Source organism: Zootoca vivipara, chromosome 2, assembly GCF_963506605.1.
Source record: "Zootoca vivipara chromosome 2, rZooViv1.1, whole genome shotgun sequence".
Lineage (NCBI taxonomy): Eukaryota > Metazoa > Chordata > Lepidosauria > Squamata > Lacertidae > Zootoca > Zootoca vivipara.
The window spans coordinates 13,878,662-13,904,957 of NC_083277.1; the positions used below are offsets into that span (position 1 = coordinate 13,878,662).

The window sequence follows — 26,296 nt, forward strand, 5'->3', positions numbered from 1 at the left end:
AGATGCATTTGCTGAGAGTCCTACATTACAGGGGGTTGGACTAGATGACTCTTGGGGTCCCTTCCATCTCTACAATTCTGCAATTCTTTGTGCTCATTTATACATGTAAATTTTAAAATAAGCAGTAAAATTGAAATAGAAATACAGTAAATCTTAGCATAGTAGGGGGAAAGACTGTGTCTTCCTGCTCAGTATGCTGACTGGATCCTAACTGTGCCCACGGGCAGCACCAGGATGCCAACTGCTCTCCCTTCTCAGGGCTCTTTATCCTTAAAGCCAACTTGGATTGAATGCTCCTTCAGATACAGAGAGTGTGGTATAGTGGTTACAGCGCTGGACCAGGATAATGAGTTCTAGGGTAGACACAATAAAAACACATAAATTATAAACTTAAGCAAACACTCGTGTCCATATGTGTTCTTTTTTTTTCCTGTTCAGCCAATTTTTATTTTATTTTCTTTAAACCCACACTTTCCCAGTTTTGATATCCTTTTTTTTTAAAATATCATTTTTTATTAATTTTTCAAAGATAGAATATAAAGTAGAATACAAACAAACCATAAAAGAATAACACTCTACAACAAAGAAATACAGATAAGAATACAGCAAAATAGAATAAAAATATAAAAGCTTCTTATAACCTTTACTAGTTCCTTTCTTGTATTTGGTGACTCCCTCCTTCCCTCCCTCCACGTTTCTAGTATTAACTATATCAGCGCTCTCGTTTTCAACATTCTTAACTTTTTCTAATACCAACCTATGATTATTATCATTTCCATTCTTCTCATCATTCTTTACTCTTATACATTGAATCTTATATACTTATAAAAACAAATATCTTCCTCCTTACTTCTTATATACTAGTGCCTCTATAGCATCTTCGTACTTCCACTCCCTTACTACTCAGTTTTAATCTTATAATTCTTTTCCAAATATATCTTAAACTTCTTCCAATCCTCTTCTGCCTTCTCTCTTCCTCTGTCGCGGATTCTCCCAGTCAGTTCAGCCAGTTCCATATATTCTATCAACTTCATCTGCCATTCATCAATCGTCGGGAGATCTTCTGTTTTCCATGTCTTTGCTAATACAATTCTAGCAGCTGTTGTGGCATACAGAAAAAAAGTGATATCTTTCTTTGGTATCTCTTTCCCTATAATACCAAGTAAAAAAGCCTCTGGTTTTTTAACAAATGTGTTTTTAAACACCTTCTTCAACTCATTGTAAATCTTATCCCAGAAGTTTTTTACTCGGGGGCAAGTCCACCACATATGGAAAAAGGTCCCTTCCGATTCTTTACATTTCCAGCACTTATTGTCTTTTTTATGATAAATCTTTGCCAATTTCACTGGCGTAAGATACCATCTATACATCATCTTATACAAATTCTCTTTCAACACATTACAAGCAGTGAAATTCATATTATATTTCCATAACCTTTCCCAATCCTCTATCATAATATTATGACCTATATCCTTTGCCCAATCAATCATCACCGATTTCGTTTGTTCATCCTTTGTATGCCATTCCAGCAACAATTTATACATTCTTGATAGATTTTTAGCTTTTGGCTCTAACAATTCTGTTTCCAACTTAGACTTTTCTTGTTGAAAACCAATTTTCTTATCCATTCTATACAATTCATTGATCTGATGATACTGCAGCCAGTCACATAATTGATCTTTTATCTGGTCATATGCTTTTAACTTTATCTGTTCATTTTCAACTATTAGTAGATCTTTATATCTTAACCATTTTTCTTCCATATTCAACTTTTTCCTAGTTTTTACCTCCAAGGGTGAAATCCACCTGGGTGTTTTCCTTTCTAACAAATCTTTATATCTAATCCAAACATTGAGCAATGATTTCCTTATTATATGGCATTTGAAGCCATAATGAGCCTTGACCTTATTGTACCAAAGGTATGCATGCCAACCAAATACGTTATCAAACCCTTCTAGATCTAAAACATCAGTATTTTCTAGTGTAAACCATTCCTTCAACCAGCAAAAAGCTGCCGCATCTGAATATAACTTTAAATCCAGCAGGGAGAAGCCTCCTCTTTCTTTAACATCTGTCAATAACTTATATTTAATTCTTGGCTTCTTCCCCTGCCAAATAAATCTTGATAATGCTTTTTGCCAATCTCGAAAACAAGTCTGTTTCTCTACAATCGGTAACGCTTGGAACAAAAATAACATTTTTGGCAATACATTCATTTTTATCACTGAAATACGTCCTAACAACGACAATTTTAATTTTGTCCAGGTTTCTAAATCCCTCTTTACTTCGTTCCACAATTTCTCATAATTGTTTTTAAACAGTTGTATATTTCTAGCTGTCATATTTACTCCCAGGTATTTCACCTTGTTCACAAATGTCAGTCCAGTTGTTTTTTGTAAGCTCTCACTCTCTTCAACAGTTAAATTTTTACACAATACTTTGGTTTTCGTTTTATTCAATTTAAATCCTGCTAGCTGTCCAAACTCCTGTATTATTTCTAAAGCTTTATATACACTTTTTTCAGGCTCTTGTATTGTCAAAACCAAATCATCAGCGAATGCTTTTAATTTATATTGCTTTTTTCCAACTTTTATCCCTAACACCTCCTCTTCCCTCCTAATCCTTTCCAACAGTACCTCTAGAACTGTTATGAATAAAAGAGGAGAGAGTGGGCAACCTTGTCTTGTTCCCTTTTCAATCCTTATTTGTTCTGATATGACACCATTTACCACAATCTTGGCTTTTTGTTCAGTATATATCGCTGACAACCCCTTAATAAACTCCTCCCCGATACCCATCCTTTCAAAGTTAGCTAACATAAACCTCCAAGAAATATTGTCAAAAGCTTTTTCGGCATCAATGAAAATCAATACTGCTCTTTTATCTCTTCTTGCTTCCAACAATTCTAATATATCCACTATGTTTCGGATATTATCTTTCATGTGTCTATTGGGTAAAAACCCCGCCTGGTCCTTATGAATATAATCTTTTAATAATCTTTTCAATCTTGATGCCAAAATAGTTGCAAAAATTTTGTAATCCACATTTAGGAGTGATATCGGTCGATAGTTTCTCATCTGTGTGACATCTGTATCCGGTTTTGGTATTAATGTTATAAAAGCTTCTTTCCATGTATCTGGTGCCTTCTCTCCTTTAAGTATAGTATTGCATAAGTCCGTCAGTGGTTCAATTATCCAGTCTTTCAAGGTTTTGTAGTATCTTGCCGTTAACCCATCTGGGCCTGGTGACTTCCCTATTTTTAATTGCTTGATTGCCTCCTCCACTTCTTGCTTGTTTATTTTCACGTTTAATCCAGCCCTTTCCTCTTTTGGTAATTCCTGCAGTCCGTATTTGCCCAGGAACTGATCGATTTTTTCCTGTTGTTCTTTGTCTTGTTTATATAATTTTTTATAATATTGTTGAAATGCTTTTCTTATCTCCACTGGGTTCTCTATTGTTTTTTCTTCTGTCTTTATGCTGGTGATGGTGCTCTGTTTCTGTCTTTTTTTTATTTGCCACGCCAATAACTTCCCACATTTATTCGCCGATTCAAAACTTTTTTGTTTCATCCTTTTTATTTTCCATTCAATCTCCAAGTTTGTTATTTGGGTTAGCTGTACCTGTAGCAATTTTATTTCTTTCTGTATATGTCTATCTTTAGGCTTTTCTCTCAATCTTTTTTCCTTCTCTTTTAATCGCTGCAAAATATGTTCTCTCTTTTCATTTCTTTGTCTTTTTAACATTGCACTTTGCTGGATCATGAATCCCCTCATTACTGCCTTGCTTGCATCCCAGACTGTTCTTAGATCCATTCCTGTTGTCAAATTAATCTCAAAATAGTCTTTTATTGTCTTTTGGGCCTTTGCTACTGTGTCTTCATTACTCATCAGAGCATCGTCCATTCTCCATCTGAAAGAACCCTGTATATTAAGCTTAAATTCCATCAGCAAAGCCTTATGATCTGAAAAAGTTCTGGGTTGTATCTCCATTTTTGTCACCTTGGATGCCATGTTCTTTGTAATCCATATATAATCGATCCTGGACCAGGTTTGCTTAGCTTCTGAGAAGAAAGTACTGTCCCTTTCGAGTGGATTTCTCAATCTCCAGATGTCCACCAGGTCTAGACTGTCTGCCAAGTCGAAGAAAGTTTTTGGTAGTCTGCCTTCATTAGTATTTTTTTGTCTTTGAGCTCTGTCCATCAATGTTGATACAACTGCATTAAAATCGCCCATCAAAACCACAATGTAATCCATATAATCCAACAATTCTTCATGTAGTCTCTTAAAAAAGTCTGATTTAGCCTCATTCGGTGCATAAATTTCAACAAATAGATATTTCTCTCCCTGTAATTTTACCTCAACTGCATATGTGTTCTTTTGCTGCTCTTTCTTTGGGCTTATTTACTTTAATTTTATTTTGATCTAAAAGCCTAATCATATCAGCTACGGTGTCCCGGTTGTGGCGAATTCAAAAGTCAAAATTAGTTGTCCCCAGATCCTATTAACAGGGGTGGCCAACACCCAAGGGAGTGTGATCTACTTTCAGAATTAAAATCTGGTGGTGATCTACCCCCATTTTGGGGGTTCAGCTCAAAGTTGTTGAGCTTGGGGGGGTGACTCTGTGAGTTGGGGCTCCCACTTTCCTCCAGCTACTCACTCAGGCCCTGTTATGTCCAGAGGAAAGCGGAGCCATCCCACACACGTACGTAAACTCACACACACCCCTCCCTCTCTGCCAGCAGAGGAGGGAGGAGGAGCCGGGGAGCTCTAGGCAGGCAAGAAGGACGGGGAGCAATCCAGCCATTCTGTGCAACACACTAACACAGTCACACACATACTGGTGAGCTCTGTTTCGGAAAGAGGGAAGGAGCTCTCCCATGGTTATTGAGCTTTTTTTGTGGGGGAGAGACAAGCGTTCTTGAGGGGTTTTTTAGGGGGAGAGCTCTTTCTTTTCTTTTAGGCTGCCGATCACTAAGGAACCCACAATCTACCTGGGATCTACCAGAAATGTCCTGGGGATCTACCGGTAGATCGTGATCTACCTGTGGGCCATGCCTGCTATTAACATTTGGGAGTGGAACAACAGTGTTTGCAAGAAGATATTGTATGAGAGCTGGGGGTGGGAGACAGGAAATCAATTCTTCCCTCACTGATTCCTTCTCAAGTAAACTATTGTTTTTCCTCAGGCTTTACAGTACTTCCTTTCTCCTTCTGCTCCAGTCCGTTAGTATTAGAACTTTCATTAGCCTCCTAATAGGTACATGGCTCTCCCTCAAATTTTCCTGGGGACTCTAGTTAGTTAAGGGTGCTAGGAAGTGCAGCTTTTGGGGGCAAACAGCCATTGTCAGGATTCTTTGGCAGACGGCGAAAAGCTTCTGGGATATGGTATATAATGAAATTAAGAAAATGTTGAAATATACATTTGTTAAAAAAAACCAGAAGCTTTTCTATTGGGAATTACAGGTACTGGAATTAAAAAACAAGATGTTAAACTTTTTCAATATGCAATAACTGCGGTGAGAATATTAATTGCACAAAAATGGAAACAAGAAGAATCACCGACAAAGGAAGAATGGACAGTGAAATTGATGGTGCATGCAGAATTGGATGATGTGAAGAATCCGAGAACAGCGGGACGAGAAGTTTATCAAAGATTGGACTAAATTTGCAGATTATTTGAAAGAGAATTGCACTCAATTGAATACAATCGCAGGATTGCGAGAAGCTTTGTAAGGTAAAGGAAAGGAAAGTCATTGTAGTATGGAATTTTAGTGATAAAGTTAGGAGTAATAATTTAAGACAATGATTGAACTGTGAAGTATAGAAATTAGTGATGAATGTTAGAATATCATAAGCAGGGTTTGAGGGAAGTCATGGCTACAAAAAAGCCAAAATGTTAAAATATGTAAATAATGTGGTGGAAGTTATTATTGTATTGTTGAAAAACCAATTAAACAGTATGTGCCCCCCCCCAAAAAAAGATTCTTTGGCGGAATGGATGTGAAAGCTGCACGCTGTAAGGATTTCTTTTGGCTTATGCCAGCATTTCCTGTGCTGCTGCTTTGCAAAAACTATGAGTCACCCAGAGGGAGGGAAAGACCCGCCCTGTGACTTGAAACTGGAGAAACGAAACCAAAGCTTTTATTCCTGTTTCAGGCAGACGAAATGGCAGACGAGGGTCCAGTCCAGAACCTCTGCGAGGAAACGACATGCCCCATCTGCCTGGAGTATTTCACAGATCCAGTGATCATAGACTGCGGCCACATTTTCTGCCAAACCTGCATCACCAAAGTTTGGGGGAAATCAGACGGAGATGCTTCTTGCCCTCAGTGCAGGGAACCTTGCCAGCAAAGGAATTTCAGGCCCATCCGTCAACTGGCGAGCATTGTGGAAATAGCCAAGAAATTCAGCCTTCAGATGGCCAAAGGGGCGGAAGCGCTGGGAAGGGTTTGCGAGAGACACCAGGAGCCCCTGAAGCTCTTCTGTGAAGATGACCAAGCCCCCATCTGTGTGGTGTGTGACAAATCCAAGGAGCACAGGGAACACAAAGTGATCCCAAAGGAAGAAGCCTTTGAAGAGTATCAGGTAGGGAGCTGTAGGATGGGGACCAGACTTCCAAGGGGTGCTCACCTATCCTACAGATGGGGAAGATATTTCAGCCGGAGGGCCGCATTTTTCTCCGTGCGAAATTCGGGTGTGGGGTGTAGGTGGGTGTTTGTGTCCCATATGCTGCTGGTTATTGGGTCCCGAGGCAAAAGAAGACAAAGCAACCCTTGAAAATTTAACTTTTTGCAGTAGACTAGTTCCTACAAATGTTCTCATTGCTGTCTCTGTTCGCCATCTAAGTAAGCGGGAAGCATTAAGGGAGTTCAGGGACACATTCTAGCCAGGCAAAAAAGACTCAAGGAGGATGTGAACTGGAGAAATGTTGCAGTTTAGGGAGAGGCCGGAAGACAGATAGTGAGGCCTGCAGCTCCTATCTTGTACTGAGCATTCAGTAGCAGTAGGAACATTTGCAAGAAGTTCCAAGGGAACTTGAAAAATGCTCATTTCAATCATCTCCCACCTTTTCCTGCCCCAGGAGCCCAGAGAACTACCAGGGCAGGGGAAGGCTGGGAGGTTGATCTGATGGCCATAACTCAGCAGTAGAGCCTCTGCTTTGCCCGAAGAAGGTCCCAGGTTCATTCCTTATCATTTTTAGGTAGGGCTGGGGAAAGCCTGTCGGTATAGAAAACAGAGCAGAGGTCTGACTCTGTATAAGCCAGCCTTGTGGAAGCATTTGATGTTTCCCGGGTCCCAGCAGTTTCTCTTTTTCTCTAGTCCTGGAATTTATGTTGGGAAATGGATGTTATGTCCACCATTTTTTGGTCAGGATAGCCCCCCCCCTGCCCCCGGTGGTCCAGGAGGGCAGTTCTGTAAACCACCCTGAGATCTTTAAGTATAGGGCAGCAAATCAAGTAAGCAAGTAAGCAAGCAAGCAAGCAAGCAGGGGTCACAGTAGCCCAGTCTTGCATGCAGAAATCCTTAGCATTTCTGGGTAGGTCTGGGAATATACTGGACCTGAAATCCAGTCAGTACAGCCAGTACTGAGCTAGTTGGACCAGAGGTACATATAACTCAGTATAAGGCCACTTCCCCTCTTTCTAGATATGTCCTAAACTAACCCAAATGCCTTTTTGGTCACCTCAGGGTAAAATCCTGTGTCATTTGGAGTTCCTGAACAAACAGAGAGAAGAAATTCTGTCTTCTAAACTGAAGGGAGAGACTGAAAGTTGGAATCTGCTGGTAGGTGCAAACCTTCTTGCCTCTCCAGGATGGTTATATTGACAGAGTGAGGCCTTTGTTCTGCGGTGGAGCCTATGCTTCGCTTGCTCAGTGTCCTAGGTTTGATCATTGGCATTATCAATTGAATGGATATTGGGTGGTAGAGTTGGGAAAGGTCTCTGCTTCAGACCTTGAAGAGCAGCTGCCTGCAAGGTTAGATAATATTCAGCAGGATAGGCTAAAATTGGTAGGGTTGTATTAGGGCAAATGTAGTCCTTGAGTCCAACAATGTCCAGCCATGCCAGCATTAATCCTTTAATAACAAAGTGAACCCCACAAAGCCAGTCTTCCTCCTTCTCATCACTTCCTCCAGACCCTGCTATTAGGCAGAGTGAGGTGGCCAAGGCAGGCTGAAGATGCCAGGGATTAGAGAGCAGCAGCAGCCTAATAGATCAGTAGGTGAGCAGCAGGAAAATACTGAGGACAGAGCCAAGCAAAATGGCCGTGTCCTGCTAAGTTAGCCTGCCTGCTGTTCAGTTATGACTGAACTTCTGTACCATTGATAGTGTTGAAATAAACCTCAACTGCCCTGCCAGTCAGTTTGTGCACATGGAATTAAGGGGATAGCCAAATGCCTGGCCTTGACTCTCTCCTTGCAGGAGCAGACAGACATGGAGAGGCAAAATATCGTGGCTGATTTCAAAGAATTCCACCAGTTTCTGGAAGAACAAGAGCGCCTCCTGCTGGCTCAATTGGAGGAACTGGACAATGGGGTTAAAAACTGTAGGAATCAATATATTTCCAAACTCTGTGAGGAAATGGCCTCCCTTGACAACCTAATCAGGCAGCTGGAGGAGAAACAGAAGCAGCCAGTGAATGAATTCTTGCAGGTGAGCAATGGCACAATGAAATAATCCAGGTTCTCCTCTGGGGAAGGCTCAGGGCCGTCTTAAGCACATCCAGCACCGTGGTGCAAAGGTCCCTCCAGCGCCCCCCTCCCTCCCCATCAGCGCTTTCATCTGCACTTGCGCGAACCTGTCACAAATTCCTATCCCTGGTGAGCAGAGGGTCCCGAGAGAACTCACGCATGACCATTAGGAGGACCTGCCTAGCTCTCGTCTACCCAACTCCCGATCCTCTCCATGCCGAAGATGCTCGCCCCTTCCCTCCTCCTCTTCCCCCCCCCCCGGCCCGCCCTTGCTCCATCTGCCTGACTCTGGAATCTCAGCAGAGACTGAGGAGAGGGAGGGAGGGAGGGAAACAAAGGCAGGAGCCGCCGCCACAGGGTCTGGAAGATGGTTGTTGGGTTGGAGAGGAGGAGGCGGAGGTGGCAGCAGCAGGCACAGGGCTGTGGGAAGAGGCAGCGGGGCTCTTCGCGCATGTGAGGATAAGGGAAACAGCGCCGCTGCGTCCCTGGGAAGCTCCTCTCTGCCGCCGCTCTCCTCCGTTGCCATGGCCGCTTGGTGCCTGTTCGCCTCCTCCCGACTCGCCGCTTCCCTGCCAGTGTGAGATGGACGTTGGCGCCGCGGCACTTCCCCACCCTCCTTCACAAAGCAGCGGGTAACCCCTGAGGGAGCTGGCTGGCTGCTGAGGGGGACGGGACACTTAGCGCTACCTCCTCCTCCTTCGCCGCCTCTCCCCTCAGGACCGCGGCGGAACCTCAAGGCGAGGACGACAAGGCTTCCTTGGCAGCTGAGGGAGAGAAGGAGGTGGCGGTGGAGGAGCCTTAGAGCTTAGTGGCTCGTTGCGCCCCACCAATGCTGGGGCGCCCCTGAGAGGCCTGCGCCCTGGTGCAATGTGCCACTAGTCCCTATGGGGAGGACGCCTCTGGAAGGGCTGTACCACCACATGTGTACTTCGGTTGGGGCTGATATATAAAGCAAAGGGGAAAGTAATGAACTGCTGGAGGCAACTGGTGCAAGGGACTGAATTTCTCTCATTCTGTCTCTTCCATCTAGAATATGAGAAGCACCCTGGAAAGGTATGTGGCTTTGTTATGAATATGAAAATTAATAATATTAATTTCCTTCCTCGGAGGTAAGGGGTAATTTTATTTGGTCTATGCTTTTATGTGAACCAATCTAATTCACCATTTCCAGACCAATAAGCAGATCAGAAAACAGTTACCAATCTGATTGCACACTTTTACAAGTTTTGTGATGCACTTTTTGGTTTTTAAAATCTATCCAAAACTGTGTATCTTGTGTGGGGAAATGTACAAAAAGTGTATCGGGGGATGCATAGAACAGCATACAAAAATGGATAGGATTTTGGGGGTAGAATGTATATAAAATGCATATTTTAGGAAGAATTGATGGTATTTCTCTTATTAGTTATTGTGTGCAAACATAATTTGTTGGAGAAAATATTCAGCAAAGTTGTGCACCAGATTCAGCTGGATCCTCAACCAAGTTGGGCCAATTTATACCCTGTTCTGATCAGGTAGAAGCAGCAACAAATCACAACTTTGTCACAAGCTAATCAGGCACTTCTGACAGCTTCAATTTTAAACATGGTACGGTATGCAACGTGTGCGTCAAAATTTCAGACAGATTGTTTGAAAATATTTCTGCATCTTCACAGTAAAGTTGATTTTAAAAAAAAGAGGTAAATTTCAGTCTGGCTGGCAGTTTGAGGTCCAGGCCACTCTCCGGAAACTGGGCTTCTCACCCCAAGCCCTATTGGCCATGGGCATAGACCAAGCGAGATCCGAGGTCAGACAAAGAATTGTGGACACGGAGAGACAGCTGGACAGCATGAGGTCCCCGGATTTCAATATAGCTGAAAACAAGAAATACGTTGCTGCCCCGGCAGCGTATCTCTTTTACCTTGAATCCAGAAACTCATGAAGAGCCTTCACGCTCACCCGAAGCTCGGAATTGCCCTCGCCAGCGCTGTTAGGCTCCTTCGGAAAGATCCAATACGAGCAGAGACTCTGCTCCTGCCCATTGGGGGAAGTAGGCAGCCCCGAACATCTTTTTTTTAGATGCCCTCTGTTCGATAAGGCACGCAGAGATACCATCGCCCCCATTCTGGAGAGCCTGGCCGACCTCCCAGATAAGGCCAAACTAAAGGCCCTACTATTAGGAAAGGAGCAAAAGTTAACTCGGACGGTAGCCAGATTCTGCACGCGGATCTGCAGGACCAGTCTCTTCCCCCCCCCCCCCCCAGAACAAGACAGCCATTGGAATAGCAAACTCGGTATTGGACTGTGGGAAGTAGTTCCTTCGCTCGGGTACGAAACTGAGAACTTTGAGCAGCACCAGGGGAAAGGCCAGCTGGACCCGCCCTCTGGAAACATAGCCCCTTCAAACTCATAGACTCTTATATCCACCCCGAATGACAACTCCCATAGCCTTGTAAAGCATTTTTATTTTTAATAGCTGGTATATGACCGTAATAAAGCTTGATTGATTGCGGTAAAATAGATTACGGATTGATCATTTATATGTAATTTTTAAATGAAAAAATGTTTATGTAAATTTATGTAAATTTACACTTTATACTCCCCACCCCCTTATACTTCATTTCCCAGTTTGTCATAAGGCAGACAATACCATTAGATGCTATCACAGGGCTTCATCCGCACTTCCGCTTTTCCTGTGATTTCTAAGCACAGGTCCAAGAGGCTTTTCTTTTGTCCCGCCGCTTTTCCTGGGAAAACCTGCTGCTTATTACTGAATTGGAAGAAACAAAAATCCACAGAAAACCCGATGAATGTTTGGTTCTATTCAGCTGTCAACCCACAGAAAACCCAGTGGACCTTTGTTCCGATTCAGTGGTAAACAGGGGGAATGAAATAAAAACCTATCATGGACGAGCCCTCTGTATCTTCCTGCCATCCACACTTTTCTATTCTTTCTTTTTTTAAAAGAAATTTTTATTACTTTTATAGTAATTTACACAAAAAAACCCAACACAACCTTTTTACAAATAAAAAAACAAATACAAAACAATAACAAAAACATAAAATAATTTGCATTTTCCTTAAACTTCTCAAACCATTGTTCTTGGGACTCCCACCCCCCATATGATTTCCCTTTCCAATCATCAATAGCAGTTTCATACTCATAGTCTTGAATATTTTCCACCTTAATATTTCAATTCTTTCCATCAAAAAACTTCACCTTACAATCATCTTTGTTTCTCTCGTGTCATCTATTTATATCCCTAAGCCTAAAATAAATGTCTTCCACAGAAATCCATACTTATATACTACAATATATCCCTAAATATACTTTTATTTTTTCCAATCTTCCTCCGACTCTTCTTTCGGTCTCGGAGTCTCCCCGTCAGCTCAGCAAGTTCCATAAAATCCATCATCTTCATCTGCCATTCTTCTATAGTTGGTAATTCTTGTTTCTTCCAATATTTTGCCATTAAAATTCTCGCTGCTGCCATGGCATACAAAAAGAAATTAACATCCTTTTTGGGAATTTATTCCCCTATTGTTCCAAGTAAAAAGGCTTCTTGTTTTTTAATAAATGTGTTTTTCAACACTCTCTTAAGTTCATTATAAATCCTTTCCCAGAAGTCTTTTACTTTGGGGCAAGTCCACCACATATGGTAGAAGGTTCTTTCTGCTTCTTTATACTTCCAACATTTATTATCACGATTATGATATATTTTCACCCGCTTGACAGGTGTTAAGTACCATCTATACATCATTTTTATTACATTTTCCCTTAACACTGATTTCACCTGTTCATCTTTCGTATGCCATTCCAGCAACACATTGTACATTTGGGAAAGATTCTTTGTTTTTACCTCTAGTAATTCCATTTCCAACTTGGATTTCTCTGTCTGAAAATCAACTTTCCTGTCCATCTTAAACACTTCATTTATCCGTACATACTGAAACCAATCATCTAACTTATCTTTCAATTGGTCAATTTCAGTCTATATTGGTTCTCAACTTCTACTAAAATGTCATTATATTTCGGACTTCCGCTTGTGCTCGTCGGGAGAATGGCTGACTTATAACATCTCTCCCGACTCCCACGGGGAAATTTTGCGGCTGCTTTGGGAGTATGGGACAATGGGAGAGGCCGCTGGCCCACAGATGCCCCTTAACCCACTCTGACCCTTCAAGAGGGTGGGGGGCCTGGGCCGAGCACCCATGGGAGCCTGAACTCCTGGAGGCCACCCCGTTTGTGTATGAGTCCCAGAACTTGGAATTTTAATTAGGCAAAAGTTTTGGGCATGCCTCGGACAAAGGAGTAAAGAAAATATTGCTAATGGATCCAGCCCTGAGCAGCTAATAAAAGAAAATTGGAAAGAGTGGACTTTATGACGGTATGTGAAAGCGGGGAAGAAGGGGGGGGAGCCCTAGATCTTATGCTTGTTTTGCCTCAACATTATACTCAACACGGGCGAAACCTCCCCCAGAAAACCCACTTTCACTTGGAAATAGCAAGTGGACTATAAAGACTGAGACTGATTTTGGCAGAAAAGATTTGATTCTATATTTAAACTGTGTGGAATTAAAAACAAGATGTTGAAAGATTTATTAGTAACGGAGGACTTCCGACTTCGCAAGTAATGGCACTGCAAGAAATGAATTGGTGTGGGGAGCCTGTGAGGCAGAGCACTACTCCATAGGGAGAAGCCAGTTCTGGTTATATATTGATATTTGATTTATATTAGTTGACTGGCCCTCCTGGAAAGGGGAAAATGCAAAGCAAGCGGGGGAGAGTAGCAGTGCGAAGAAGCTTGGAAAACAAACAGGATGAGAAGATGGTTACGGTCGGAAGGTGGCATTTGGAATTAAGAAGATAGACCTTATCCACACAGAGACATTGTTTATTATAAATTAGTCTGCTTGCAGGTATACATCAGAGGCTGTGGGAATATTGGAAAGAATTTTAAAAGCAATCGATGGAGGTGATCAGGGAAGCTCCGGCGTCTGAGGCATGGGAAGTCCACATATATATATATATATAAAAATTATTATAATAATTAGGCATAATTGGAATGTTTTTTTTTCAATTGGGAATTGTATAATTGCTGTGGCCTACCCACGTCCCAGCCAGGGTGCGAGATGGACAGAGCCCAGCCTATGGACCTTGCCACGGTGCTGCAGCACCTCTGCATGCAGGTAGCTATGCTCCAGGGGGAGGTGTGAGCACTTCGAGCAGCCCCTGCTGCGTCCCCAGCCCAACGGACTCTTCCCGTCCCAGTGCCAGATAAATTCAGGGGGGAGCGTGGGGCTCCTCCAGCCACTACCCCCCCATCGGACTTATGATTGTCAATTTGGATTGTAATTTAAAATGTAATGGGGAATAATTTCAATGTGATTTGATGTGATTTGTATTGGAAAATCTAATAAATAGATTTTTTTAAAAATAAAATGTCATTATATTTCAACCATTTATCTTCCACATTTAACCTTTTATGCTTCTTAGCCTCTAAAGGCGAAATCCACCTAGGTATTTTTCTTTCTAGGAGATCTTTATATCTTATCCACACATTATACAACGATTTCCTTATTATATGATTTTTGAAACCTTTATGGACCTTTACTTTGTCATACCATAAATATGCGTGCCATCCAAATGCATTATCAAAACCTTCCAAATTTAGCACATCTGTATTTTCCAGCATCAACCACTCTTTCAACCAGCAGAAGGCCGCTGCCTTGAAATATATCTTTAAATCTGTATTCTAGATTTTTTCCCCTGCCAGATAAATTTAGACAACACTTTTTGCCACTCTTTAAAACACTTCAGCTTATCGATAATCGGAAGAGCTTGAAACAAAAATAACATCTTTGGCAATACATTCATCTTTATAACTGTTATATGGCCCATCAAAGATAATTTTAACCTTGACCAGATATCCAAATCCCTTTGTATTTCATTCCATAACTTAACATATTTACACCTAGGTACTTCACCTTTTTCACACATCTCAAACCAGTGGTTTCCTCTAATATATGTCTTTCCTGAGTTGTTAGTTTTTTCCCCAGAACTTTGGTTTTACTCTTATTTAGTTTAAAACCTACACTTGTCCGAACTCTTGTATTATCTGCAGTGCTTTGATCGCACTGCTTTCAGGATCTTGTAAAGTTAACACCAGATCATCTGCAAAGGCCTTTAACTTATACTGCTTAACTCCTACTGTGATACCTTGCTGTCCACACTTTTCTCCTTCATTCTGATGACTGAATTAGATTGCCTTGAGAATGACCTGATGGATCACAATAAACCTCACTTTCTTCTTCCTAGGTGTAATGAAAATGAAAAGACAACAATGATTGCAATAGCTTTTCCTTATGGATTAAAACAGCAAATAGATAAATTCTCTAAAATGCATCCTTTTTTGGAGAAGGAGATCAAGAAATTCAAAGGTAAAAAAGATCAGTTTCCTGTTGGCAAATGAGGCACAGCAGATACTGCATACATTCCAAATCTAAGGCATTGCCTTTGGAGCCAAGTATGAGTATTGACTTCTCCCTCATATCACTTTTTTTCCTTAGACGTTGTGTTCCCTGGACCTCAAAAAAAGAATGGAGTAGCAATACAAGCTTTCTTGGGTCCCAAGCTGCCTGCCCTGGGTTCGTATTTCCTTTTGGGAAATGAGATATAGCAGAGACTGTGATGTCTTTGGGATATATGGTTTATTCACACATATATAGAATCTGAGCCTATGGTGGAGGGGTTCACAGACACCCCAAGAGAGTCTTGTTTCTCCCATCCTCTTTCCGGCTTGCTGCCTTTTACAGCCTGTCACATCCCTAAACTCTACTCTGTTTCAAAACTCTGGTTTTGTCTTCTAACTCTCTCAGAGCTGGAGGACTGGGAAGCAAGCAAGAGGAGCTAAAGCTTGACATTTGAGGGTTCTTTACCCAGGGGTGCAAGGGGTGCAGGGCGACCTCAAGTAAAACATATGGTTCCAGATTGGCCAGCGTTACTTCAGCTGTCTGGACCTCCAGAAAAGAAAGTACATTTCCTGGTTGGGTAGAGTTTTTTTGTTTTGGTTTTACAGATGAGATTGGGAGAAGGGCTCAGCACAGGCGAATAAGAAGTAGCTTTTATACAGAGCCAGCCCATCTAGCTTCATATTGCCAACAATGACTGGCAACAGCTCTCCAGGGTTTTACACAGGGAATCTTTACTTGCTCCACAGGGATTGAACCAGGGGCCATTTGCAAGCAAGCGTACCTCTGAGCTAGCATCCTTGCCCTGGCTTTTCAAACCTCCTCCTCCTCATTCAGAGGTGCACAAAACATGGGTGCAGGTGCCAACCACTTTGGGCGCTGCCTCCCTAATTGTTTCCTTTCTCTTGTAGGTGAAGATATGGCCTTTCCTGAACTAGTCCTATCCGCATATAGCCAAGGAACAGCCCAAGGAACGTATATGAAGCAGCAATATTATTACTCCGGATTCTCAAATAAAATTAGTTGTTGCTCCTATGTTGTGGGAGTTGAGAGAATCACCTCAGGGACCCATTCCTGGATAGTGAATGTGGAGCACAATAACGTCTGGGCTGTGGGGGTTGTCAAGGAGTCTTTAAGGGGGTTCCATATTGGCAATTTGAATGATGAAAGTGGGATCTGGGTTATTGCGAGGATATCAACTAAAAACTCATCTTATGGTAGTGAATTTTATGCTTCCACTCATCCTGGAATATCTGTGGGATCATCACCCTCGGCCAGAACGCAACCCCTTATGTTCAACTCAAGTGAGATTCAGCCAAGCAGGATCCGTGTGCTTGTGAACTATGAAGCAGGATTAGTAATCTTCCGCGATGCTGACTCAAATGATGCTCTCTTTACCTTCAATGCTTCATTCTCTGGGGAAGAAGTCTCCTCCTTTCTCTGTATAGGGAAGAGATGAGGTTGGCATTTGCTGCAAACTTGACAGGCCAGCGGGAGGTGCCAAGTCCTTTAAAACCAGGGATGGGTGGGGAAGTTTAAAAAACAACATTGGGGGGGTCAGGAGGAAGGAACTTAATCCTCTCTCCACACATACTTTCCTTCCTCAAATGTCTGGGGAAAGAACTATTTTTGGGCGGGGTATGTGTGGTGTGGAAAGGACTCGGCATATTAAGCGCCCCCCCCCCCCCCGCTGCCAGCTTCTTTAGAGGGAATTAGTAACAGTCAGACTCTGACACACAGTGTCATTGCTGTCTAGTCTGAATGGGCCCTGCAGGCTTTCTCTTCCAAAGAGCGCTCTGTTGTGGGAAGCCAAACACATGAAAACTGCCATACAGCCACAGCTTCAGGAGGAAGTAGTAGCTGAGGAGGGGAGGCTTTTCTTTTTAAACATTTTTTTATTAAATTTTTATTAAATTTTCATTTTATCTTGTTTACATCTCAATACTTTTCATATCATCACAAACATCCTTGCTCATTCTGAGCTTCAACTTCCCTCCCTCCCATTCCCTGGTTTTCATTTAAATGCCTACTTATTATCTAAAGAGCTGGATGGATGATTTTATGTGCTTCAGGTAGTTGTTCTATTTCTTTTTATATTGGTTTAATTGTCGTCACCCGCTCTAGAACCTGATGTCCAAAGGTGTGTAAGGAACCTTGTAAATTAATAAAAGTAATTCTGCTTACTGCATTTGTGTGTGCCGTTAATGTCTTAATGTCCAAGCTGCTCAGAGGATTTGCAGAACCACTGTTAAGTATCTCTTGTTTGAACCAGTGGAGGACAAGGTGTTCATGCCTGCTCTTAAATTACAACTCTTAAACTGCTGTTGCTTTCTTTTAGTCTCTAATACAGTATATGCAATAAGCAAGGGCTCCATTGATCCAGAAAGTGGTCTGAACCAGCAGGGCTCTTCTGGAAGTACGTGCTTTAAAGTGAGATAAGAATCAAAACAATTCCTCCATGTTCGAAATGACCGGCTTCAGATTTAACATTTCCGAACATGACCCATGTTGATGTGAGGCACGGGTGGTGAGCCCAAACGCTACATTCCCTTGCGTCTGGAGTTTGAAAAGAATTGGCCCCACCCCATGGGTGAACTTTGACGGATCACATAATATCACTATGAAATTACATGATTGACAGATGAATTCAAGAAGGATACTGACAAGCTGGAACGTGTCCAGAGGAGGGCAACCAAAATGGTCAAAGGCCTGGAAACAATGCCTTATGAGGAACGGCTTAGGGAGCTGGGTATGTTTAGCCTGGGGAAGAGAAGGTTAAGGGGTGATATGATAGCCATGTTCAAATATATAAAAGGATGTCATATAGAGGAGGGAGAAAGGTTGTTTTCTGCTGCTCCAGAGAAGCGGACACGGAGCAATGGATTCAAACTTCAAGAAAGAAGATTCCACCTAAACATTAGGAAGAACTTCCTGACAGTAAGAGCTGTTTGGCAGGGGAATTTGCTACCAAGGAGTGTGGTGGAGTCTTCTTTGGAGGTTTTTAAGCAGAGGCTTGACAGGCATATGTCAAGAATGCTTTGATGGTGTTTCCTGCTTGGCAGGGGGCTGGACTGGATGGCCCTTGTGGTCTCTTCCAACTCTATGATTCTATGAGTTCCCTACCCATGCCTTATTGGGAACATTTGAAATAACGTGCTGGGGATAGATAGGACCAGTAGCAAAAGTGAGCAGAGTTCCTGCTATGCTCCATCCACACAAGCAAGAGAGATTATCATTGTCCAAGAATAGATTTTAGTCAGAAGTGCATGCAAGGGATCAGTGAGGCCTTTATCCTGACGGCCACTTAGAGGGTTCTGCATCATTTGGCTCCTGTAGCTGAGGTTTCCCAACCCTAGTCGGAGCTTGAGCTCTCTTTTATTATTATTGCATACAAATATTTATTTCAGTAAGCCCACACAGACACTTCTTTAATTGTGTACACTTGCTTTTAAATGTTTGCAGATTTTACCTGTGTTTTTATTGAAAATCATTTATACTATTTTTGTACCACAGTGTTATAAGAATTCTGAGGTTTTATATATATTAAATAAATGTTCATAAATGTACAAGGCAAACACATACAGAAGTGTATAAACCACGTGTCTGAAATAGTACAGAAGAACAATTCTGAAGCCATTTTGACTCTCCCAAATTGACCTCAAATATTTCTCTTGAAGGAGGAAGGAAACGGGAAAACCTCAACATTATCTCTTTGCTCACAAAACCTGTCTTAAGGGCCTATCTGTGTATGAATAGCCTGTGACCTGGATTCAGGAACTGAGTATTTACCATGACAAAAGAATGGCCAGGATGCCCAGGTGAAAGCAATCAGTGACCATTATCAGGTACCTGGCAGGCAGGATTTCTGCTGTAGACCACCTCCTGTGATGTATTTCTGCTGCAAACATCCCCTTCTGTGATGTATGTATAATGTACAGTCATAACTCGGTTTAAGTACGCTTTGGTTTGAGTATTTTCAGTTTAAGTACTCCATGGACCATCTGGAACGGATTAATCCACTTTCCATTACTTTCAATGGGAAAGTTCGCTTCAGGTTAAGTACGCTTCAGGTTAAGTACGCTTCAGGTTAAGTACAGACTTTCGGAACCAATTGTGTTTGTAAACCAAGGTACCACTGTATTGGGGGTGGTCTTGAGCTACAGGGTGGGAATTTCAAAAGTTTATATAAGAGCTTGCATACCAATGTTTGGGGTTCCTCCTCCCTCCTGCATGGGGGTGTGAACACCCTGTTGCAACAGTTTAATAAAGATCAGGCTTACTAGCTACTTTGCTTCTCAATCTTGTCTGGTTGGCCTCTGTTATTGTCTCCTACCGATAGAGAACCAACATAAGGACTCTATAGGGGCTCTTGGGTACTCCATAAGGGAAAAGGAGCAGTTTTTTATTATAACAACAGCTAAGATTTTTTTTAAATGAACTGATTTCCAAACATTTCCAAATAAACAAAAGCAATAACAATACAACAGTATCTCAATAACATTTCCTAAAAACAAAAGTACTGAGTCACCCAGAGTCAGGGAAAAGCCCGCCCAGAGGGAGGGAAAGGTTCGCCCAGAGGGAGGGAAAGGCCCGCCCTGTGGTTTGAAACTGGAGAAAGGAAGTGAAATATACTCGGAGTCGAGAGTGAATTTCATGCTCTTTATTCAGCTCATAGTCATCAAGGAGGAGAAGAGAAGACGAATGGCTCTTTTCCCAAAACCATCTGCTTATATACATTATTTACACAATGGGCCTTGCGTGATTGGCTACTTCAGGGCTACACCTGTGGGCCAATTATATTGTGGATTGACTTCTGCCTGCAGCCTGATTGGCTGCTCCTACAGGCCAATCAGGTAGCAGATTCACTTCTGCCAGCCGCCTGATTGGCTGCTCCAGCAGGCCAATCAGGTTGCGGATTCACTTCCACCTGGAGTTGGATTGGGTAGCTCCCGCTGATTCTGAATCCTATTGTTCTAGGATTCAGCTCAGTACATAACACCCCTCCCCTCTAAGTTCCAGTCCTGCCCGGGAAGTTGCATTCGTAGTCCCCAAGGTCTGCTGGCCGCCTCCGTGTGCGTTGTGGCCTGGGGTGTTCCTTGGTCAGGGGTTCTGGTTCTGGCTCGTGTTCCGAGGCTGCTGGCTGTGCCGGGGCTGTCTGGTCTGGCGCCACTGAACCACTAGGTTGTAGCTCTGGTTCCGGTGTCCTTCCAGCCTCGGGGCGCCCCTCTGTGCCTACTGCTTCTGCTTCCCCTGCCCACCCCTCTCGCTCTACAGGCCTCACTGCCCTGCTGTCCCCTTGGGACCCCTCTGTCCCGCTCTCCTCCCGGGTTCCTCCTGGGAATCGTCGCCGTAGCTGGTCGCAGTGGCGGCGCCAACATTGCCCCCCTTCCGTTAGTACCTCGTACGACACGGGACCGGTCACCTTGGTGACTGTGGCGGGTACCCATGCTGGGCCTGCCCCAAAATTCTTTGCATACACTGGGTCCTGGGCCACAAATGTCCGGGGGTTCCTGCCTTTCCCCACCACTACCTCATCCTGAGCTCTGTCGGGGTGAAGTCGGTCCAGTCTAGTTGCAAGGCGCCGGCCCATTAGTAATTCAGCTGGGCTCCGGCCCGTCGTTGTGCTTGGGGTGCTGTGCTGTGCTAGAAGAAATGCGGCAAGGCGGTATTCCCAGTCCCCTTGTGTCATGCGGCGGAGGCTGTCCTTGGTGGTCCGCACCATGCGCTCCGCTTGGCCATTGGTGGCAGGGTGGAATGGTGCTGAGCGGATGTGGCGGATGGCGTTCTGCGCTGTGAAGGTCTGGAACTCCTCTGACGTGAATGCGGTTCCATTGTCCGAGACGAGGGTGTCAGGGAGCCCGTGGGTCGCAAACAGCTTACGTAGTACCCGGATGGCTGCCGCCGTAGAAGTGGATGGTACCAGTGCGACCTCCAGCCATTTGGTGTAGGAATCCACCACTATGAAGAATGTTTTTCCCTGGAAGGGGCCAGCGAAGTCCACGTGCAAGCGTGACCATGGATGTCGGGCGGACTCCCAGGGCTGGACTGGGGCCCTTGGGGGATCCGGGCGGGATTCTTGGCAGGTCTGGCAGTGTTGGACCCAGGCCTCTATCTCTCTGTCAATCCCCGGCCACCACACATAACTCCTGGCAAGGGCCTTCATCCTCACTACCCCTGGGTGTGTCTCGTGTAGGGCTGTGAGGACCCTTTTGCGGAGGGGCTGGGGAACAACAACCCTGCTTCCCCATAACAGGCACCCCTTGTGGGCCGACAGTTCATGTTTGCGGTTTGTGTAGCCAGCGAATTCTGGCCCGGGGCTGCTGCTGGGCCATCCTCGCCACACCCAGTCCAGGACCCGGGAGATGACCCTATCTTTTGTGGAATGGTGCGCAACTTCTTGTGCCTGAATGGGTCGGTCGGGAAGCAGCTCCAGGGTCATAACCTCTTGTGCAGGCGCTGGGTCGGGGCCTGTTTCTGGTAGTGGTAGCCTGCTGAGGGCGTCTGCGTGGCCCATCGCCTTCCCAGGGCGGTGGATTAGTGCATACTGGTAGCCGGCAAGGAAAATTGACCACCTGAGGACACGTGGAGACAACACTTGGGGGGTCTGCTTCTCAGGGGCAAACAGGCCAAGCAACGGCTTGTGGTCAGTCACTATGGTAAAGGGCCGCCCGTACAAGAAATCATGGAATTTTTTTACGCCCTTCACGATTGCCAGACCCTCCTTGTCAATCTGTGAGTAGTTTCGTTCGGCTGCAGCAAGCGTCTGGGAGAAATATGCCACCGGCACCTCTCTTCCATCCGGGAGTTGGTGTCCCAGGACAGCGCCGATGCCATAGGGAGAGGCGTCGCATGCCAGCACCACTGGCAGCCTCTCGTCGAAGTGTGCTAAGACCGAGTTCGAGACGAGCAAGTCCTTGACTGCCTGGAATGCGGCCCTTTGTCGCTGGCCCCACACCCAAGGGGCCCTTTTATCTAGGAGTCTGTGTAGGGGCTCCGCTACCGCTGCCTTATGGGGAAGGAAGGCATGGTAAAAGTTCAATAGTCCCAAGAATGACTGAAGTTCGGGCTTGCTCTTGGGCGCTGGGGCCTCACAAATGGCCCGTACCTTGTCACCCGTTGGATGGACCCCTTCTGCGTCCACCTTAAATCCCAGAAAGTCCACCTGCGGCACTCCCAGTAAACACTTTTCCCGCTTCACCTTGAGGCCCGCCGTCTGGAAACGGTGCAGGACGGAGCGGAGGCGGTCCTCAAATTCCTCTGGTGTGGGCCCGGCGATCAGTACATCATCGAAGAAGGGGGTGACGCCAGGAATCCCTTTAAGGAGAGAGTCCATTAGATTCTGGAATATGCCTGGTGCCACGCTAACGCCAAATTGCAGCCGCTTTACTCTGAATGCCCCTCTGTGCGTCACAATCGTCTGAGCCTCTGCTGTGGCTTCGTCCACAGGCAACTGTTGATACGCTTGGGCCAAGTCCAGTTTGCCAAAGATTTTTGACCCAGCCAGGGTGGCGAGGACATGGCTGACCACTGGCACTGGGTATGCATGGGCCGTGAGAGCCTTGTTTATGGTGCATTTGTAGTCTGCACAGATGCGGACCGAACCGTTAGGCTTGACGGGTGTGACAATTGGAGTTTCCCAGGGGGCGTTGGGCACTGGCTCCAGCACTCCTTGCTCCACGAGCCGGTCCAATTCCTCGTCTATGCGGGGTTTCAGGGCGAACGGGACCCGGCGGGCCTTGTGTCTGATGGGTCGTACAGCGGGGTCTAGCTGTAGGGCAATGGGGGGTCCTGTATATCGTCCCAATGCCCCATCGAAAACCCCTGGAAACTCTTTGCATATGGCGTCCACGTCCACTTGTAAGCTAGTGCGGTTCACCCCGGTAACGGCTAGCCCCAGAGGTCCAAACCATGCCAGTCCCAGTAAGCTAACGTAGGGGCCCTTAACTACCAGCAAGTCCAATTGTTGCTTTCGCCCTCGATATTGCACCCTGAAGGTCCCCACCCCCATAGTAGGGACCTTACGTTTCTGGAAGTCCCGGAGGGTGAATGGGGCCGGCCTTAGTTTGGGACCCCCATTAGGGCACAGTTCCCTTAATGTTCGGGCCGAGATTATGGATAGAGTTGAACCCGTGTCCAGCTCCATGCGGCATGGGGCTCCCTCTATCTGTACCTCTATATAAATTTTCTCTGTGCTGGGATGGGGCAACTGGAATACCTGGTAGTCCGTGATCTCCGTTGAGTTGCCTTGGTGCATGGTGTCGTGTGACCTGGGGCTCCTGGGTCGGTCATCTGATGCTTGTCGACGGGTGAGTCGAGCCCGACACACCCGGGCGATGTGTCCCAATTTTCTGCACTGCCTGCACTCTGCGTTGCGGAAACGACAGGTCCTCCTCTCGTGGTTCTCCCCGCAGCTTGCACAGTTCCCTCCTTCTCGTCGAGGCTGCTGTGGTGTGTGTGCTGCTTGAGTGCGCCGCTGTACTCGGTGTACTTCCTCCCTGTCAGATTCGGATTCGTCGGTGAGGTCTTCGTGGTAGACCCTCGGTTGGGATGGCGGGGCCGGTCGTGCCTCTTGCGTTGACCTCTCGGCGGCTTCGGTTGCCAGGGCTTCCTCCAGAGCAATCTGGAACGTGAGGTCTTTTTTGGCGTAGAGGCGTCGTTGCAACATCTCGTCCCTCAGGCCACCGACGAGGCGGTCACGAAGCATGTTCTCCAATTCTGAGAAGTTGCATAACCGGGCGGCTTGGCGGAGGGAGGTCACAAACCCAGTTATGGTTTCCCCCGGGGCTTGCCACTTTGCGTAGAAGGCATTTCGGCAAGCTACCACCGAGGGCTGTGGTGAGAAGTGCTCCTTCAGCCGTTCCATTATTGTTTTGTAAGAGACGGTAGCGACATCTCTAGGTGCAAGGAGAGCCCGGGCGATTTCAAACGTCTCCTCTCCACAGACGCTGAAGAATGTCGCCCTCTTCATGGCATCGTTGGTGACTTCTTTCGCTTGCAGGAGGAAGTTGAAACGGGCGGCGTACCCTTCCCAGTCTCCTGATGCTGGTTTGAATGGCGAGAAGCTGCTGTCGGTTGCCATTCTGGGTTCCTTGGGTCCTGGAGCTGAAGCCTGGATGCACGGTGCGATGCAGCGGTGCAGCAGGTGGCGGTGCTGCGGTGCAGTGCGTGGTGGCGGTCAGCTCAGCAGGATCCCACCTTCGTCGCCAGTGAAATATACTCGGAGTCGAGAGTGAATTTCATGCTCTTTATTCAGCTCATAGTCATCAAGGAGGAGAAGAGAAGACGAATGGCTCTTTTCCCAAAACCATCTGCTTATATACATTATTTACACAATGGGCCTTGCGTGATTGGCTACTTCAGGGCTACACCTGTGGGCCAATTATATTGTGGATTGACTTCTGCCTGCAGCCTGATTGGCTGCTCCTACAGGCCAATCAGGTAGCAGATTCACTTCTGCCAGCCGCCTGATTGGCTGCTCCAGCAGGCCAATCAGGTTGCGGATTCACTTCCACCTGGAGTTGGATTGGGTAGCTCCCGCTGATTCTGAATCCTATTGTTCTAGGATTCAGCTCAGTACATAACAGGAAGCTAAGGCATTTATTCCCGCTTCAGGCAGACGAAATGGCCGTCGAGGGTCCAGTCCAGAACCTCTGCGAAGAAACGACATGCCCCATCTGCCTGGAGTATTTCACAGATCCAGTGATCATAGAATGTGGCCACAATTTCTGCCAAACCTGCATCACTGAGACTTGGGGGAAATCAGGCGGAGATGCTTCTTGCCCTCAGTGCAGGGAACCTTGTCAGCAAAGGAATTTCAGGCCCAATCGGCAACTGGCAAGCATTGTGGAAATAGTCAAGAAATTCAGTCTTCAGATGCCAAAAGGGGTGGACGCAGTGGTAAAAGTTTGCGAGAGACACCAGGAGCCCCTGAAACTCTTCTGCGAAGATGACCAAGCCCCCATCTGTGTGGTGTGCGACAAATCCAAGGATCACAGGGAGCACAAAGTGATCCCAAAGGAGGAAGCCTTTGAAGAGTATCAGGTAGGGAGCTGTAGGATGGGGACCAGACTTCCAAGGGGTGCTCAGTTATCCTAGGGATGGGGAAAATATTCAGGGACACTTTCTAGACAGGCAAAAAAAGACTCAAAGGGAGTGTGAACCAGAACTGGCGAATGTTGCAGCCTGGGGAGAGGCTGGAGGCTAGACAGCGAGCCCTGCAGCTCCTATCTTGTCCTGAGCATTCAGTAGTAGGAACATTCCCAATACGTTATAAGGGAACTTGAAAAGTGCTGATTTCAACGATTTCCCACCTTTTCCTGCCCCAGGAGCCCAGAGAAGTACCAGGCTGGTCTGAGGGCCGTAGCTCAGCAGTAGAGCCTCTGCTTTGCGTGAAGAAGGTCCCAGGTTCATTCCTTAACAATTTTATGTAGGGTTGGGGACATTTCCCCAAACCCCTGGGTGAAGGGGCTGTAGCTCAGTGACAAAAAACATTTGCTTTGCCAGTGATCTGAGCTGGTGTAAGGCAGCTTCCTATATTTCAGTTAAAATCAATTCTTCAAATAAAGGTTGCAGGTTCTGTCAGTGTAAAGTTCTAGAAAGATTTATTCCAAGTGTCAGCCATAAACAAAACGTATTCTAACTTCCATGTTCCTCAGGACTGCAGCCGTAAAAAAGTCCAATATCCAAAGTTCAGTCTTCTGGCAGTATTCAGCACTAAACAAATGTCAAGCTCCATAGCATGTAAGCAAGGGTCAACAAACCGAAGCTCAATCCAGATAAGATTGAGGCACTTAAGATTGAGTGGGTGGTTCCCTAGACCAGATGGGTGGGAGATCGCCTGCTCTTGATGAGGTTACACTTCCTCTGAAGGAGCAGGTTCATAGCTTGGGGGCACTCCTGTATCCTTTGTTGTCGCTCGAGGCTCAGGTGGCCTCAGTTGCACAAAGTGGCCCAGCTATGCCCCTATCTGGACGGGAATAGCTTAACTACTGTTGCCTATGCTCTGGTCACTTCAAGGTTAGATTACTGCAATGCGTTATACGTAGGCCTGCCTCTGAAGACGGTTTGGAAACTTCAGCTGGTGCAGAATTCAGCGGCCATATTTCTCACTGGAGCAAGATGGTCTGAACATATTACACTGATGCTGGACCAACTG

General features: G+C 45.3%; 3 protein-coding genes across 3 annotated transcripts in view; 2 read left to right on the forward strand and 1 right to left on the reverse strand.

Moving 5' to 3' along the window:
- The first annotated feature begins 6,130 nt into the window (after positions 1–6,130).
- LOC118080986 (zinc finger protein RFP-like) lies at positions 6,131–17,947 on the forward strand. Its single transcript, XM_035107070.2, has 7 exons — positions 6,131–6,584; positions 7,689–7,784; positions 8,423–8,653; positions 9,722–9,744; positions 14,990–15,111; positions 15,241–15,318; positions 16,053–17,947. Exons 1-7 carry the CDS (start codon positions 6,165–6,167, stop codon positions 16,598–16,600), a joined length of 1,518 nt encoding a protein of 505 aa, XP_034962961.1. The 5' UTR covers positions 6,131–6,164; the 3' UTR covers positions 16,601–17,947.
- A 1,817-nt stretch (positions 17,948–19,764) lies between these two features.
- On the reverse strand, positions 19,765–24,766 carry LOC132591398 (uncharacterized protein K02A2.6-like). Its single transcript, XM_060269974.1, has one exon. The coding sequence runs from the start codon at positions 24,218–24,220 to the stop codon at positions 20,150–20,152; it is 4,071 nt and encodes a 1,356-aa protein (XP_060125957.1). The 5' UTR covers positions 24,221–24,766; the 3' UTR covers positions 19,765–20,149.
- Positions 24,763–26,296, forward strand: part of LOC118080980 (zinc finger protein RFP) — a 38,993-nt gene continuing 37,459 nt past the window's right edge. The window contains exon 1 of the mRNA XM_060270765.1: positions 24,763–25,182. Coding sequence (XP_060126748.1) covers positions 24,763–25,182 — 420 coding nt within the window. The remainder of the gene's footprint in view (positions 25,183–26,296) is intronic.

Coding starts and splice junctions, on each gene's coding strand:
- LOC118080986 (XM_035107070.2), top strand. CDS start 6,165: ATGGCAGACGAGGGTCCAGTCCAGAACCTCTGCGAGGAAACGACATGC. Junction 7,785..8,422: donor CTGAAAGTTGGAATCTGCTG/GTAGGTGCAAAC, acceptor CTCTCCTTGCAG/GAGCAGACAGACATGGAGAG. Junction 15,112..15,240: donor GGAGATCAAGAAATTCAAAG/GTAAAAAAGATC, acceptor TTTTTTCCTTAG/ACGTTGTGTTCCCTGGACCT.
- LOC132591398 (XM_060269974.1), bottom strand. CDS start 24,220: ATGGCAACCGACAGCAGCTTCTCGCCATTCAAACCAGCATCAGGAGAC.